We start from the raw sequence: 18249 nt of genomic DNA, 5'->3' as shown, positions 1-18249 counted from the left end.
AATGACCATCGTAATGTCTCTTTCTTCTAATTTACTTGTTATTGATTCCTCCTTAACAACAGAAAAAGAAGAACAAGAACAACCCTCGTTACTGCAATCAACAACCCCAAAACAGGAATCGAAATCCTGCTTCATTCAGATACCAAAGCTACAATTTCCAACGGGTTAGTTTGCTAACCGGTCCGCTCGTATAGTTTTGTCAAGTTAATTTTTATTATTTGCTTCTAACCCTAGATCTATTTATTTCTTTTTGTAAATCACTATTTTTTTGTCCTGGTCTGAGATTATTGCTCATTGTTTTCAAATCCATATATCTTATGCCTGCATGTATCTTGAGTTATTGATGTTTTGACTAATGAGATGTTAAACTAATTGAGGCCAAATGAATAGTACTCGTTGCACTATCAACCAATAATAGTTTTCAAGCAACTAGAAAGAATGTCTTGTAGTTTTTTGCTGATGAATTCTAACAAATAAACGAACATTGATTAAACTAATATTTTCCTATGCTAATTATAAAATCCCATGATAATTGATGAAACAGAACTAATTACAATTACTATGGATGATACTAGATATGTATGATCTTAACACTTCAGATTATTAGGTTAATGTGAAATTTATATTACTTTAAAATGGCATTCAATTAGATAACGGTGGAAATTAGTGTGCACTCTCATGAATGACATTTCACTTATCTTTGTTTTGGGTTTCTTGAGGACAAAACACTTTCTAGATTTGAGGTTTCTATGTGTAGTTTTAGATGTTATTTCCTTTGTGAAGAAATAGTAGAGCAATCATAGAGTACATTATTTGATAAATGTAATTGCATGCTATTTGTTTAATGGAATACACCAACTTCAACTGCACAATCTCGAAGAATTTCATTATATTGTTGTCTATAGTTATGCTATTTAATGATTGCTGCAAATGTAATTGCATGTTATTTTAGTTTTTTATTTTAGCCCTTATCAGCATTCAATCTGTTATTTATATAGTTATTTGTTTTATTTTTATTGCATTGTCAACCATTAAGCAATTGATGAGTCTAACACACATGATAAAGCTTGCTGGACCAAGGCAATGTTGCACATGTTTTGTGACATTTGCATTAAAGCTATTGAGAGATGCATGAGACCAAACACCCATTTCGATAAAACTGGCTGGAAATTTATCATACAGTCATTCAAAGAGCAAATAAGACTTTCATTAATGAAAGCTCAGCTTAAAAACAAATGAGATGGGATTAAAAAGGACTAGAGGGTGTGGAAAAAATTAATAAATGAAACTGGAGTTGGATGGAGTACTGAACTTGGGACCATCTTGGCAACTAATGAATGGTGGAAAGAAAATAATCAGATTAGTTTTCTTTATCAATAGCCTCACAAAATTATTTGTGTTGTTGCATTATTTATTAATCTGCTAGCATTGTTAACTACATCCAACTTTCATTACACAGGAAATAAGAGGAGCAAAGAAGTTTATGCATGTTTGCAAAGAGCCCTCGTTGTGTGCCAAGTACGACATCATGTTTAGTAACATAGTGGCCACGAGACAATATGTTTGAACTCCCTCACAAGGATTGTTATCAGATGAAGATAATGGGGCTGCTGAAATGAGAAATACAACTAATGAGAAAACTAATATAGAAGAAGGAAGTGGCGACTCTGAAGAGGATGCAATTCCTGATTTCATACATGATGTTAGTAATATGGTTGGTGGAAACAATATCGTAAAAGTAGCAGCAACCACAATAGTGTAAAGAGAAAGGGTGCACCACCTCAATGCTAGAAAAAGAAGAAGGGAACTGGAATGGGAGCACAATTATTCGCACGGCTGGATCAACTTGTTGAGTCTGTCTTCATGGCCAAAGAAAGCATAACAACTTCTAGAGATAAAAAAGAATGTAGCATTGAAGAGGTAATAGAAGAACTGCATTCAATTGATGGAGTTAACTTTGGTAGTGCATTGCATATATTTGCCATTGAATTTTTTAGTGCGAGAAGCAAGAGGGAGATGTGGGCTGCAATGGGTTCTATTGATAGAAAAATATCATGGTTGAAAATAATATTTGAAAAAGGAAGAAAACCTTAGATGGACAAGGTCAGGTGTTAACTTATTAACCTATTCATTTTATTTGATTTATGTTGAATACTATAATCCAGTAACATTTTCAATTGTCTGAAATCTTTTCCATTGTTTTTTTACAACGACTTGTGCTGTAATTTTTGCTGGAAATATGTGAAGTTGGCTACTAATTTGTGTCTTTCTGTTACCAAGTAGTTGAAACACCATTACCATGATGTTTTCACATCATGTATCACTGAATATTTTTGGGTTGGAATTTCATGAGTACTGAACTTGGGACTTTAAATGTTTAGTTACTTATTAGAAAATTTTGGTTTCATACATGGAAATCAAAATTTCAGTTAGTATTATTGGAATTTGAATGTTTAGATACTTAACTTTTAATGTTAGGTTTAGGTTATTAAAATCAAAATTTTCAGTTGGTGTGAGACTTTGAATGTTTGGTTACTTGCTTTTGAATGACAGGTTTCATACATGAAAACCAAAATTTCAGTTTGTGTGAGACTGTTTTGAAATGTTAGTTGCCTATTATTTTGAATGTTAGTTACATTCTTGTTATTGGTTTATAAATAACCAAAATTTCAGAAAGCAAACTTCATGTCATATTACATCCTGTTAAAGAAGAAACCGAAATTATTGCATTGATAAAACATGTGTGCTGGTTTCTCATTGCTGATATTTGTCATTGCTGGTATTTGTCATTGATGGTATTTATAATATGTATGTTTCATTTTATTTAGTATGATTGTAGCATATTACTTTCAATATGATGAACTTTATTATAAACAAAATGCATTCTTAGCTTCGTAAACATCTTTTCATTCTCATAATTGCGAGTACAATGTTTTCTATTTATAAGGAACAAGTTAATAACAAGTTTATAAAACTGAAATTTCATATTAGTATATAAAAGTTATTTCAATTTGAATATCTTTAAGATAATACAAATGCATGTTTCATAGAATATCTTTAATTTATGTAACAATTACTTTGAATGTATATTCCCATTAAACATAAAAAATCGTATGTCATAATAGTTATGGATTCACAATGGTTTAAAGCACTTTTTGAAGGGGGTTATGATGATGTAATGAATAACGTAGACGATTACATTAATTTTGGTCATTCTGCTGATAACGATAGAAATTTCAGTGGCGATCACAATTCTGATAATGATGACAATGATGATAATGATTCAAATGAAGAAGGTGAGTTGTTTTGGAAAATGGAGTATGATCGTCAGAAATTGGTTCTATGCATGGCAAATGCCCTCACATTATACTATAATACTTATATATACAAGGAACTCTGAATGGATTCGTATAACACTGGAATGCGATGGTTGACTGAAATATTACATGGACATTGGACACGTTGCGTAAACATGTTTAGGATGGATGCGGCGACATTTCAAAGTCTTTGCTTTCAACTTGAAAACCAATATGAGTTAAAAACATTTAGAAGAAAGTGTTTTTTTGAAAAAGTTGGAATGTTTCTTTATACAATAGCATTGGGTGCTTCCAACAGGAAAGTTCAGGAGAGATTTCAACATTCAGGGAAAACTATTAGTAGGTACTTTAATTAAGTTCTTAAATCAGTTTGTTCGCTCACTACAAATTTAATACACCCTGCAAATCCTAAGTTTGTAAGCACACCGCGTGAAATTCTGAACAATCCAAGATATATGCCTCATTTCAAGGTAATGAAATTATTGGTATTTACTGGTGATGCTTTGAATTAAATAAATTTGTAAAATTTATTTTGTAGTAAGCTAACATTGATGTTGGTTGCTGGTTTCTCTTATATTAGAATTGTGTAGGAGTTATCGATGGTACACATGTGCGCGCGTGTGTTTCTTCATAAAATCAAATTTCATTTATCGGAACAAAAGGTGTGCCGAACCAAAATGTTATGGCTGTATGTAGCTTTGACATGCAATTCATATTTGTTTGAGCGGGCTGGGAAGGTAGTGCATACAATACACGAATTTTTCTCGAGGCAATTTATAATTCACGTATAAAATTCCTGAAGCCACCAGAAGGTAGTACCGTGTGTGCGCGTGTGTGTGTTAATGTTAATTTTCTTTTCGCAATTTTCATTTTTATCTCATTATATGTTTTTACAGGGAAATACTACCGGGTTATTTCAGGATATCATAATGAATATGGATATTTAGGTCCATATAGAGGTTAGAGATATTATTTGCAAGAATTTCGGAGGCGAGGACAACCACAAACTCGTGAAGAAATTTTCAACTGTATCCACTCTTCATTATGTTGTGTGATAGAACGTACATTTGAACTTTGGAAAAAAAAAATGGTGAATTTTACAGAATGTCATAGTTTAATTATAAGGCGCAAGTTCAAATTGTTGTCGCATCCATGACAATTCATAATTACATTAGAAGAACTTCACTGCAAGATATGGCATTTATGGAGTTTGATCGTCATCTTAATTTTGTTCTCGATGATTTTTTAACTGATGTGACTCCACATTCACAAGTCGAAAGAAACCACAGGCCTTCGTGTATGGATGCACGTGATGAGATTGTAGCAAGTTTAATGACACAATTATAAAATATTATTCTTCTATGTTTAGATCTCTTTTACAATATTTTGTTATTGTAAAATTAATTTTCATGTAATTAAAAATTAAAATTATGAATCAAGTTCTTTTAGGTAATAATATCATAATATCAAATTGAATTATAATTTTTAATTAAATATTTTTGACATGCTTTTCATGATTACGAAATTTAACCATACTTGAAACCAATCATATATTTGAATCTCACATATCATAATAAAAATTATTTTTTAAAAAAATATTTTTAACCATAAAAACTACTAAAGTAACAATCAAACGTAATCTTTATTTTCCGAGTACATGGCTGCTCGTGGATAAGGGACTTGCAGGGTACACTGTTAGATGGATGATGTGGGTCCAAACCTCATCAATATTCACAATTGTCGTGTTTATGTGAGGTGGGATGGAATTATTATTATTATTATTATAACAATAGAGGTATCCTTAAAGAATAATAAGACAATCAAGCCCCTTTTTATTATTATTTTTATTATTATTATGTGTTAAACTAATTTCAACTGACAGCCGGTGGTTAATTAGCCTGTTTTGTATATCAAAGGTGTTTTTAAAAATTATGAAATTTTTTTATTTTAAATTAATTTTTTTTTTGATATTTTCAAATTATTTTAATATATTAATATCAAAAATAAATTTTAAAAATAAAAAAACATTATTGTGATGCATTTTCAAGTAAAAAAAACTTTAAAAAACAACCCCACTCTCAAATACCTTTTAAATTATTTAATCTTATGTTCACATAATATTTTTGAATATTTTTAAATTTAAATTAATTTTTTATAATTTTAAATTATTTTAATATCTAAAAAATAAATTTTTAAAAATAAAAATAAAAATTAAATCAAACAAATCAAGAGAAAGGATAAAAGTGACCTAAAAGGATGTGCAACGATGAAAGGAAAGCATTGGAAACCAGCAACGTCCCATCTATCAACCATGACACAAAGTGAAACCTTTTTATTACCCTCACCCACACACCTAATTCAGATTAAATAAATAAATAAATAAATAATAAAGGAAGGACCCAATTTCAAATAGAAAAAAGTTGGGGGGAGATCCCACCTAAAATTGAAAGTTGAGGGATTGATTCTCATATAACTCAAAGTACATAGACTGTCTTGCCTTTATTATTTTGGCTTAAACGTACCCTTTATTTTTTATTCTTATTTCCTCTTATTTGTTACAAACCTCTGCATCGAACGAAGCAGGATCATCTAGGTTCCCAATTGTCGTTCGTTCCCAAAGAATTTCAATATTTTATTTTATTTAAAATTATTTTTTTATATTTTAAAATTATTTTAATGTCAAAATAATTCTTTAAAAAATATATATTATTTTAATAAATTTTAAAATAAAAAACACTCAATCCGAACTTTGAACTAACAAGTTGGATCAGTTTTGCTGGCTTAGGGCTTCGAGTCCAGTTCATCTTTTTCATTTTTTTAAAGTGTTTTTTATTTTGAAATATATTAAAATAATATTTTTTTTATTTTTTAAAAATTATTTTTGATACCAGCACATTAAAATGATCAAAAAACACCAAAAACATATTAATTTAAAGTAAAAAAATAAAAAAATTTAAATATTTTTAAAAGCGCTTTTCAAACACAAAAACAAATAGAATCGAAGAAATTATTCTTTCTTAAGATGATGTGATCATTATTCATCAGGAATGCTTCTTGTGTGGAAGAAAGGGTTACAACTTTGACTATTCTAGCTAGAATACCAAGCTAGAAGAGCACAATTTGAAGTCTTAAACATGGCTGCAACAGTGATAGAGAAAAAACAGGATAAACGTTTGTTAGCGTACGCACGCTCTAACTTGACCAACCCATCATCTCTGTTCTGTCAAGAAGAAGCTTCAATTCTACCTCTACATATCCTTTTCATGGAGTGGTTGCTGCCTTTTCGATCCATGTTCATGTCATTTAGCTACTAGTGGTGCGAACAACTTAGAGATGTGTAGTCGTTTTTTTTTTTTTTTTTTTCTGGGAATGTTTCTTAAAAATACATTTTATTTTAAGAAAATATCAAATCGATAATTTGTAAGGTCATGTTTATTTCATAAAAAATAGTTTTTAAAAAATTATTTTCTAGATTTTTTTGTATTTATTTGCTTTTAGAAAAGTTGGTTAATAGAAAATATTTTTCAGTTAAACAAAATTTAGTTTGATTTTTAGAAAAGTGTTTTTTTTTATTTATGAAAAACAAAATACTTACTAGAAGTTATGAAAAAATCAGAAATATCTTGTTATTTATTGATTATATCAGATTTTATATATTTTGTTTTGAATTTTTTTTTTCAATTTCATCCATTAGGATTTTATTTAATTTGATTTTTATATCAACTTTGATCCTCGTATTCTTTGATTATTATTTGTTTTTCTCTTATCTTTCACTTAATTAAAATTTTTTATCTATCAGATTTGATCTTAATTATTTCAATTGTTATTTATTTTATTTGAAATAATTTATGAAATTGTATTTTTTTTTAATTTTATCATCTTTCAAATTTTTTATCTATCAGATTTGGTTTTCATTATTTTGATTGTTATTTATTTTATTCTAATTAATTTATAAAATTAGATATTTTTCAATTTCATCCTCCATCTTTTTTATCTATAAAATTTGGTCTTCATTCTTTTAATAAACTTAAAAAATATTAATAAGTTATTTTTCAGCTTATTTTTTATGAGATAGCTAAACATTGGAAAGTGTTTTCCAATCCATTTTTCATGATTCTATCAAATATAAAAAAATAATTCACTTTTCATAAAAACCATTTTCCAGAAACAAAACTACTTTTCAGCAAAATAACAAGGCTTAAGTGTTTTTAGATGTTTTTCTGATATGTTGATGTTTGAAATAAAAAGATTTTAAAAATTATTTTAATATATTTTTAAATAAAAATTATTTCTAAAAAAAATCTTTACTAATAACAACCTTAAACATCATGAGTAATAATCAAGACAATTTCACTATTCGGACATTCATGTGGCCCGGGGGGTGAATTGTGATCTTTTGTTAGGTCTAACAGAAGATTATTTAGGATTTAACAGAAGCCACGTCACTTCTGAAAAAAAAATCTTTATCGATCTATATTTGATTATTGTCATTGTAGTCATGGTTTATGTAACTTGTTTGGTTAATGATAAATAAGATCTAATAAAATATAAAAATATTTATTTTATCTTTAATATATATTGGTGTCAAACTTATATATTTAAAAAATAATTATATATTATTTTTTATTTAATTTAGTTTATATTGAGTGTTAAAATTAATAATAGTATAATAAGCCTAATTATAAAACCTAGACTTGCCCGACAAGTCGGCTCATAATCTAAATCGACTCGGATTTAAGAAAAAATAGAGGAAAAATTAACCCAACTTGATCAGGTCAAAAACCCGGTCGACACGCGACTCAATTGATCTGGGATAAAACCTAGTAAAAAACCCATTGAATTTTTTTTTTGTTGATTCTCTTGACCTGCAATTCGAACCTTACTACAGGTCGAGTTTTAAAATCATGATAATAACCAATTTTATTATGATAAGTTTTAGTTGAATAATTTTAAAATTAAAAGTTTTTTACAAGAATATTTAAAAAATAAAAAATAAAAAATATTATCTTTAAAGACATGTCCTCTCTTTACATTTTATTTTATAAGTATAGAAGTTTACTAAAAAATTATTCAAATATTTGTTTTTTCAACAAAAGTTTTTTTCTTTACCATTTTCATCTCTTTTGTTATAGGATATGAATTAAACACTATATTAAATAAACATATCTCCTTTGTTTTTATCTTAGATATATAAAAATATAAACATAAAATAAATATATTTTTTATAATGAATTTTTATATTTTTAAATATAAAAATCGCGTGGAAACACTATCTTGTTCTCTTTCACAGAAAAAAAAATGGTAATAACTAAGTCATCATGATCAAGGGCTTTGAACGGTAAAAGATAAGAATAAAATAATACTCTCAAGTCTGAAACAATAAACCCAATCCACCCATCCATCTAGGGCTCCCTTTCTTGCATTTCTTCTCCTTCTTTGCCTTTTTTTGGGGAAAAAAAAAATAAAACAAGAAGAGAAGCCATTGTTGAAGCTTGAAGCAGCAATGGACCCACACCACAACGAACCCATTCACGACGGTGAACCTAACGACGTTAAATCCACCCACATCCCAAAAGATGACAAGCCTCAACCCCTCTCTGGAGATGGAGCTAGCCCCGGGTAATCTGTTTGTTTCCCGAGAAAATTCTATAGTAATCTCTTCATGCTCAAGTTTTGGCTTGATAGCACTGTAATTCGGGACTTTATTTAGTTCTTGGTTATATGGGATTTGAAAGATAGGAAATTTGGGATTCTTTGTTAAGTTGTTTTCATTTTATATTCTCTCTCTGCCTTTCACGGGAACCAAACAGGGAATTGGTTTCCTTTCTTAGTTCAATTGCTCTAAAGTATTGGTGGGTTTTCTCTTATTTAATTGCTTCCTTTTCATTGAGGAGGCCCTTGTATATATATATATATATATATATAACCTCATATCATTAATGGCAAACTAGTAGGGTTTGGCTGAATAATTAAGCCTTATTGGTGTAGTGATTTTCTTATTTTCTTGGTGTTTTTTTATGAATTGGTTACAATAATCGAAAGAAGAAGAAAAAACCTTTCTCTACCATTGCTAGACCTAGGAATTTGGTGCCCATTATATATGATCCTTTTGGAAAACCTTTAGTTGTGAAGTTTGTTTGATTTTTACTCAACATGTGTTGCAGAAAAATTTTCATTGGAGGTTTAGCAAGAGAGACTACTACTGGTTAGTTTCTTTGTTACTTGACAATTTGCTAATGGAGTCTTTTTTGCTTCAGTATTCTGATTATTTTTTAATTGCTTTGTTTGTTATGCAGCACAATTCATCAAACATTTTGGTAAATACGGTGAAATTACGGATTCCGTGATAATGAAGGACCGGAAGACAGGGCAGCCCCGTGGATTTGGCTTTGTGACCTATGCAGATCCATCTGTTGTTGATCAAGTCATTCAGGATACTCATATTATCAATGGCAAACAAGTAGGTTTTGCTGTGGTGCTGATGTTGGATTTAACTGCTGAAAAACTATCTTTATCCTTTTATTTTTCGAAAATTCAATAAATGCAACTTGATGACATGGTTTGGTTTATTGATACTTGTGGTTTTTGGACTCTTTAGGTTGAAATCAAGCGAACAATACCAAAGGGAGTGGTTGGGTCTAAGGATTTTAGGACCAGAAAGATTTTTGTTGGTGGAATACCTGCGGTTGTGACTGAAGGTAATCTAAGCAGTTGTATATGGTTACCTGCCATTACAATGGCCATTGTTTGACTGTTTGGGCATTTGATTATCTATTGTAATGGACAGATGAGTTCAATGAATTCTTTACACAATTCGGAGAGGTTACAGAACATCAGATCATGCGGGACCACTCCACCAATCGTTCTCGTGGGTTTGGATTTATTACATTTGATACAGAGCAGGCAGTTGATGATCTGTTGGCCAGGGGAAATAAACTCGAGCTGGCTGGAACTCAGGTTAGCAGATACCAACTGATATCAATTTTGATTTATCATCCCCTTTTCATGGGTTTTTAAAGACTATATCCATATCTATAAATGCTGGAACTGCCCCTTAAACTTACTCAGAGGACACAGTATACTAGGGAATCCATGGGTTTGTCCCAGCAATATGAATAGAAAACTTTGAAGAATGTCCAAATCTTAGTGTACATGATAGTTAATATAATCATTGCTTGTTATTTTGCACAAGGATCGTATGTGGTATCTACCGAGAATTTAAACCATTTTCTGATCAACCAAAACCATATAGAATCCCTACTTGAAGGAGAATTGGTGGGGGTCTACTTTCAATGAGCTTCCACTTGTACATTGTTATTGGCCAACTAGATTCCATTTGAGATATATGTAAGAAAGGGTAAAGCTAGAGATAATGACACTTTTAATGAATTAACATTTGACCATTGACAATGACAAACTGCTTAGTAATAGTTTAGCTAAAATGCCAGCATCTCTAACATCATTCTTAAAAAAAGCATGCAACCATTAAGAGTTGACAGAAATTTAAAAGGGGCATTTATGGTTAGGTTTTACTTGATCTCTTTAAAATTTCCAGTTGTGAAAACCAGTATAAGCGTTGCTAGCATGGATATCTGGTATCATTATTTCTTACCATTATAGTTGATGCCTCCATGTGTGCATGCAAATTTACTCAATAGAGAATTAGAAAGCCTTCTGCATCCATGTGAAAATGGGATGTAACATTTATAACATCATCTAGAACTCTTCAGTACACAAACATTTTATCATAAAGCTGGAAACACTGGCAGATGCTAGATAAAAATAGCGGTGCCTCTAATCAATTGTGCCTCGTAAGTTTTCTTATCTTACCAAACAAGATATTTTTGTCAGCAATTTTATTTTTCTTGTTGAAAGATGTCTTTTTTTCTCAATGTGCTGTTATGTAGGTGTAATTGGATTGTATACGAATAACTAGTTCAGTTTTGTGGTAGGAGTGGGGACGGGAACAGGGAAGTAAAAATTGAGGAAATCATTTTCTTCCTTTGTGTAGCAATAATTAATTTACATAGCCTCCAGTGATTGGATCTTATGATTTTTATGTTTTATCTATTGTTTCTCCAACTTGTCATGCTCTCTTGAAGGTGGAGATCAAGAAGGCTGAGCCAAAGAAGGCAAACCCGCCTCCACCTCCATCAAAGCGTTATAATGATTCAAGGCCTGCGTTTCGTGGTGGGTTTGATGATGCTTATGGTGGATTTGGAGGCAGTGGATTTGGTAGCGTTGGTGGTGGTTATAGGTCTGGAGGGGCCTACGGAAGTAGAGCTGGTGCTTATAGTGGATATGGTGGAGGTGAATTTGGTGGCTATGGAGGATACGGAGTTGGGGGTATTGGTGCTTACAGGGGAGAGCCTTCCTTGGGATATACTGGTCGTTATGGAGGACTGTACAGCAGAGGTTATGATTTAGGTGGTGGGGGTTATGGTGGCCCTGGTGAGAATTATGGCGGATATGGTGGTGGCAGTGGTGGTGGTGGTTCTGCCAGCGGCTATGGAGGTAGCTATGACACTGGTCTTGGAGGTGGCTATGGAGGTAATGGTGGAGGTTCCATGTATGGAAGCAGAGTGGGATATGGTGGTGCTGGGAGTGGTAGGTATCATCCTTATGGGAGATAGGAGGCTTCTAAAATGAAAATTTTTTCGGAACACTGGTGGGCAATGAGGTTATTTTCAATTGCATTAGCTTGACCTCTAGATTGTTTTACTTTGTTAGGGAGGGGCTTCGTATTTTTCCACCAGATGTCCAATTCATCTATTTTTCGCATCTTGTTTACCTGTACTAGGAATCTAAGAGACTGACTTTATATTTTGTTCATTTATGTTATAATGGACATCCATAAGTTATAAATTGTGAAGAAGCATGTACACCTCTCTCTGATATTTAAACTTGAAAGAACACCTAAAACCTAAAGATGCAATTTTCCTTTCCTATCCATATTTATCAGTTTTGCCCTTTTTCATTAACAGGCCACTTCATCATCTCATTGAAGGACTTGTTTTTCCCTACTTTTTCTTTACCAAATCTCGCCCTAATGGCTCATTGAATACAATGGCTTGGCTTGGCTTGGCTTGGCTCCAATGATTTCTGGAAACACTCATCTGCTCTCATCAGATGCTTATTCCTGCTGTAACAGTTCACAACTGAATAAAGTAATTTGTGCTGTTACTTTTTTCGGATTGAACTCTATGATCAAAGGAAAATGTCCTTCGATTTTATTAGAAATTAATTCCAGTACCATCAAGGCTCAACCTTGTCCAGAGATGAAAATTAAAATGAACAAATTAAACCTTGATGAATGCCCTATCTCTTAACAAAGCTTCTGCAGCTTTTCTTCCGGAAGCCAATGCACCATCGAAGGTAGCAGAAGTCAAGTGATCGCCACACAAGTATAGACCTGACCCAATTTGAGGGTTTTTCATCAAATTAGTAGGAGGGCATTGATTTGGTTGTGCGTATCTGACCCTATACGTTCTCAAGGGCTTCCACGACCCGACCATCGAGCCTCCAAACCAACCTGATAGCTCCGAAATAACCTCGTCTACTAGATCATGATCGGATGTATCATCGAACAACCCAATCAGAGTCACTGATACCAATGCCTTCCCAGGTGGACCATAGGATGGAGCTACATTGGTCGCAAAGAACATGTTATTTACAATGCCTTCGCCTGAACCATTAAGGAACAGAACTGGGTCTCGAACAGGTATATCATCCCTGTCTGCTGAGAAATACAAACACACCGTACTGCGAGCAGGTTTTTTACTTTGAACTGGCCCAATACTGTTAATTTCTGCCAAGAGCTCGTTAACGTGTGGTTCTTCAACAGCCACAATCACTCCAAGCTCGCTTTGTAGAATATCTCCATTTTCCAGTCTAACAAAGGGCATTGGTGTGTTTTGATCCTCGTCTAGACCAACAGAAACAACTCTTGTATTCAACAAGATGGAATCAGCTGGCAGCTTGGATGCTAATTGATTTGGAATGGCTCCGATTCCTTTGGCAGGAAGGGTATTGTTGCCGAGAGCGAGACACTTGAATATAAAGTCGAACAGTCTTGAAGTAGTTCCGAGCTCTTTATCAAAAAATATGCCACCAAAGAAAGGCTGGAAAAAGCGTTCCACTATCGAATCCGAAAACCCAATTCTCTTTAGGAGATCAATAGTAGGAACCTCATCAGCACGCATGATTTCATCATCCGATTTACTCAGGACCTGAATCCTTGTCAACGCGATAAGCAATTTGTCGATAACGGATCCTATGGGGTTGGTTAAGGACTTGACAGAATCGAAAAAGTGGCATAAAGGATCAGCCACAGTATGGAACCGGCCATCAAAGTAGATGCGGGCACCTGAGTAGAATTTCTGTAGCTCCAGTGCTTGATAGTCAAGAAGTCTTTGGGCCTCGGGATACGCAGTGATGAAGATTTGGAAGCCTCGGTCGAGGAGGAAACCATCAACAACGTCAGTCCTAACTCGGCCACCAACAGCATCAGAAGCCTCAAGCAGGAGGAAGGGGATGTTTTGAGAGTTTAGCCTGGTTGCGGTAGCTAGACCTGCAAGGCCGGCTCCGATAACAATGACTCCGGTTTTTTGGTGGGAAAGTTGCTGTTTCAGAGAGGCTGGGGAGAGTTGTGTGGAAGCATGGGCTATGAATCTGAAAGGGAGGTGTTTTTTGGAGGATGAGCAGGGGAGAGAATGGGCAAGAGCGAGAGTAGTCATTGGATGAGGCTAAACTGCTAATGCTTTCGCCATGGCTATTTTTCTGTTTCTGTTTCACAGATAGCTTATCCAGTTCTCTTATCCAGTTCAAGCTAGTTTGTATCTCTGGTGTGGTCCTGGCCCTCTAATTTCTTTGAGGAAATTCGAAAGGTCATAGCCCATTTTGTTTTATTATTTCATTTTTATTTTCTAAAAAAATCTAACATCCATTTTATTGGAAATTTATGCAGGAGAATATTTATTGCATCCTTCCGTTAATCAGCATATTAAATAGTTGAAATTTAACGCCGTGGTTTTTTTTAATGCGTTTTAAAATGCTTTTTATGCTAAAAAAATATTAAATTGATATTTTTTAATTAAGTATTTTTTAAAGTTAATTTATATGTTAATTAAGATTAAATATTTTTTCTGGGTAATTTTAAAGGTGCATCCACCATCAATACAATAAATTCTTAAAAATACATTTATTTAATTTTGATTATTAAATTTAAGCTCAAAAAACTTCTTTAACCACCCAACTCATCGTTTGAGATTTCTAACCATGGCGGTCTCTACTCTCTAATGATGGCGGGCAAGGTGCATGGGTTTATACCTTACTCTTCTTCTTCTTCTTTTTTTCCACTGTGTTAAAAAAAAAAAAAAAAACCTTCAAAAAATAGGATAAAGTCTCTCGAAATTATACTTAGAAAAGCTTGAGTAACTAGATACTTGGTCGATGTTATACCATAAATTAAATTATTATTTTAAAATATAAAAAAAAATATGAAGCCATCGTAGACATGTTTTCTTGAAATAAAACTAAAGAATCATGAACGCAAAACTCATGGCATATTGGACAATACTTATTTTAGATATTTGTTTTTGTACATATCAAAACAACAACATAATAAATTAATTCAAATTAATCTTGACTAATTTATAAAGCTCTCAACAAATCGTAATAATCTTTTAAAATATAAATCGAACCAAATTATAAAGCTCATTGTTTGATGAACAGAATATCAAAGGAGGAATTAAAAAAAACAATTTAACTCAAACCGATAAACCTACAAGACCCATGACCCAGGGCATTAGAACGAGATAACCACATAGAAAAAAACTGAAAAAAAAATATTATAAAGCTCAATTCCTAGCCAATCCAATATTGAAAGATAAAATTGAAAAAAAAAAATCATCCTGAAAAAAACGATGAAAAAACAATTCAAGTCGATCCGGGTTAACCTGCAAAACCTTATTTTGTTTTTGAAACTATTTTTTATTTTATTATACGATAACAAAAATAGACGCTCACAAAATTAAGGACCAATTAAATGCTAGAAGGTTTGTTTGAGCTCACGACCCTATAGAAACTAAACCAAAACAAAATACAAATCCTAATTCAAAATCAATAAAATATTAAATGATGAAATTAAAAAAAAATCAAGAAAAACTCAAAGTTGAAGGATGAAATCGAAAAAAAAATTAAAGATAAAAAAAAGACCCAAAAAAGGAACCACCTAAGTCAATCTGAGTTAATCTTCTAAACTCATAACACAATTCACGAGAAAGAGATTTCACAATAAAAAGCAAATAAAAAAATTATAAAGCCTAATTCTTAAACAACGCAATTTCAAATTAACGTAATATCGAATGATGAAAATGAAAAAAAATATATATTCAATTTTAAAAAAGAAGGACAAAAAATGACAACTTGTGTCAACCCGAGTAAATCTATTAGACCCGCGACCTAGGTAATGAGAATGAGATAACCATGTAGAAATCAAACTGAAAAAAATTTTGAAGCCTAATTCTTAACCAGCCCATGTTGAAGGATAAAATAGAAAAAAAAAAATCAAAGTCAACCCGAGTTAATTTACAAAACTGTGATTCAAGGCATAAAACCAGGATAACTACATAGAAATAAAAAAAAATAACAAAGCTCAATTCTAAACTAACCATTTATTGACAAATGAAACTAAAAAATAAAATAACCTTTCAAACTGAGGCTAACCTTCCAAACCTATGAATTGGATCATGATATCGAAATTAACCCATAAAAAACAAATAAGCATTATGAAGGATGATTTTTTTTTAAAATCCAATTCTAGAAAGGTCATAAAATAAGAAAATAACTATTTAAAGAATAATAACCAAAATTGATGTAGAATAAAATTAACAAAGCAAGGTAGAAAACCAAGTGAATGAGAGAGAAAAGAGAGAGGAGAAAAAAAATGTCAATAGAAACACAACACCAACATCGACACACTTTTATTTACAATTTTCCTCTCTAAGATGATTCAAAAGCAACCACGAAACAACCCATTTGGTAGTGTCAGAGAAGGGCCCATATACCTCCACGGCATGGTGTCCCTTCTCATTAGTTGGCACATGCATTGCACATGCTAACAATTCTTTCCGTGCCCTATTTATTAATCCCTGACCTTGTTTTGCTTTCAAATTTGATCCCTTGGGCCTTAACCGTGTTAGATCAATCCAATTGAGTTTTATTTTGCAAAACTAAGTATTAACTACATGCCAAATTGTTTCCTTGACATCACGAGATCTCCATATATAGGCAATCGAAACGAACCCTTGACTCTAGTACAAAAAAAAAATCAATGTAAAAGGATTAAATTGAAAAAAAAGAGTTGAGTCATAAAAAAAATGCGATAAACATATTTCATCACTCGTCCAATTCAACCCAATGCTAATAAGAAAGAGGGGGCTTAACATTTTTCAATCTTCAAATTCTATCTCTAAAAACTTAATTGTATTAAATCAATACAATTTTATTTAAAATCGACAAATTAAGCATCAACCAAGTGAAGATATTTTTTCTTGATACCGCACGATCCCCTAGCCTTGATAGCCAAAACAAACCACATAGCATAATCCCAAATAAACACAATGCTATAGGAACAAATAAAAAAAATTAAAATCAAGGGACCACAACTAAAAAAAAAAGAAGACAAAAGACAAAAATAAATTAATAATGTTAGCCGAGGAGCTAAACCCCTTTTGAAAAATATTATTCATCCAGATTCATTTGTATTGTTTACTGAAACAATGTAATAATGATTTTACTCCTCAACCTAAAAAAATTTAACACTATCTTACAAGGGCATTTAAGTGTTTACATAGGGCCCATTTGTTTTTACTAAATTGACAGGAGACAAGTAAGTTTTTTCTTCTTTCAATTGCACAGTGAAACTACTAAAATACCATTTAAAGCAAAAGAAGAAGAAGAAGAAGAAGAAGAAACTAACATCAAAGGGTATTTTTATGTTTTCACAAGTTTTTCCATTATTATAATGTTAGCTGAAGAGCAATTTGATATTTAATAAAATAAAATAAAAACTAAAAAAGCATGATGAAATGACTAAAATACGCTTAAAAGCAATAAATTTTAAAATAGAGGCAATGGGCTTTTTATCTTTTTATAATTTATTTTTCTTATTATCAAGTTAGCTTAGGAAAATTTTTGTATTTTATCAAATATATATATATATAAAAAAGGTGAGGCGCGTGTGACATAGTTTGTAGTGGATGAGAGGACATGCCCTTCACCAACGCCTGCAGTGCCTCCTGTGTCTAAAAATATCCTTTCGTCGTGTCATTGGAAACTCCTTTGTGTTCTCTTTCTAGTAGAGCGGCGTGTGTCAATGGTGGCGGTCCAATTTGTCACTAGCAGGCTCTTTTTTTCTTATTTTCTCTCCCCTGAAAGCTACCGCTTAGCCCTCTTTGTTGCTAGTATTTCAACTTCAATATTTATTTTATTGATATCTAATTTTTGTTCTTGGTTTTTTATAGAAATTTTATTTGTTTTCAATTTCATTCTTCCATCTCTATTTGCTATATATTGTTTTCTTTCAGTTTGGTCCTCATTTTATTTATTTTTTTGGCCTTTAGTTGAATTAAATTTTCTATTCAATTTCATCCTTCAATAGGTTGGCTTGCTCCTTATTTCTCGGGTCACAAGTTTGTCATACTAACTCAAATTGACTCTAGCAATTTCTTTATCCTTTTTTTTTATTCAATTTTGTTCTTTTATATTGAATGGACTGAAAATTAAGCTATATTGTTTGTCCCACTTATAAAAATATTTTTTTCATAGGTTATTGTTATCATTTTTTTTTAATTTGGTCCACTTACTGTCATTACATATATTGTTTATCAACTAATTAAAAAAAACCAACTTATTTGACTCGGTCTAGTCT

The 18249-nt window shown here is 31.8% G+C and overlaps 2 protein-coding genes and 1 pseudogene across 2 annotated transcripts; 2 read left to right on the top strand and 1 right to left on the bottom strand.

Moving 5' to 3' along the window:
• Positions 1 to 13: 13 nt before the first annotated feature.
• On the top strand, positions 14 to 2242 carry LOC127904197 (L10-interacting MYB domain-containing protein-like; annotated as a pseudogene).
• A 6419-nt stretch (positions 2243 to 8661) lies between these two features.
• LOC7496843 (heterogeneous nuclear ribonucleoprotein 1) lies at positions 8662 to 12192 on the top strand. Its single transcript, XM_002298505.4, has 6 exons — positions 8662 to 8936; positions 9482 to 9522; positions 9614 to 9777; positions 9916 to 10015; positions 10105 to 10274; positions 11420 to 12192. Exons 1-6 carry the CDS (start codon positions 8821 to 8823, stop codon positions 11948 to 11950), a joined length of 1122 nt encoding a protein of 373 aa, XP_002298541.2. The 5' UTR covers positions 8662 to 8820; the 3' UTR covers positions 11951 to 12192.
• Positions 12193 to 12526: 334 nt separating this feature from the next.
• On the bottom strand, positions 12527 to 14269 carry LOC7496844 (15-cis-phytoene desaturase, chloroplastic/chromoplastic). The gene has a single exon (XM_024593841.2). It carries the CDS (start codon positions 14051 to 14053, stop codon positions 12617 to 12619), a length of 1437 nt encoding a protein of 478 aa, XP_024449609.1. The 5' UTR covers positions 14054 to 14269; the 3' UTR covers positions 12527 to 12616.
• Positions 14270 to 18249: the final 3980 nt, after the last annotated feature.

Source organism: Populus trichocarpa, chromosome 1 (assembly GCF_000002775.5).
Source record: "Populus trichocarpa isolate Nisqually-1 chromosome 1, P.trichocarpa_v4.1, whole genome shotgun sequence".
Lineage (NCBI taxonomy): Eukaryota > Viridiplantae > Streptophyta > Magnoliopsida > Malpighiales > Salicaceae > Populus > Populus trichocarpa.
This window is presented reverse-complemented; position numbering and strand designations above follow the sequence as displayed.

Bases quoted from the DNA above. Each gene is read 5' to 3' on its own strand.
- LOC7496843 (XM_002298505.4), top strand. From the start codon at position 8,821: ATGGACCCACACCACAACGAACCCATTCACGACGGTGAACCTAACGAC. The intron at 9,523-9,613 runs GTTAGTTTCTTT...TTTGTTATGCAG, and splicing joins AGCAAGAGAGACTACTACTG to CACAATTCATCAAACATTTT. The intron at 10,275-11,419 runs GTTAGCAGATAC...GCTCTCTTGAAG, and splicing joins TCGAGCTGGCTGGAACTCAG to GTGGAGATCAAGAAGGCTGA.
- LOC7496844 (XM_024593841.2), bottom strand. From the start codon at position 14,053: ATGACTACTCTCGCTCTTGCCCATTCTCTCCCCTGCTCATCCTCCAAA.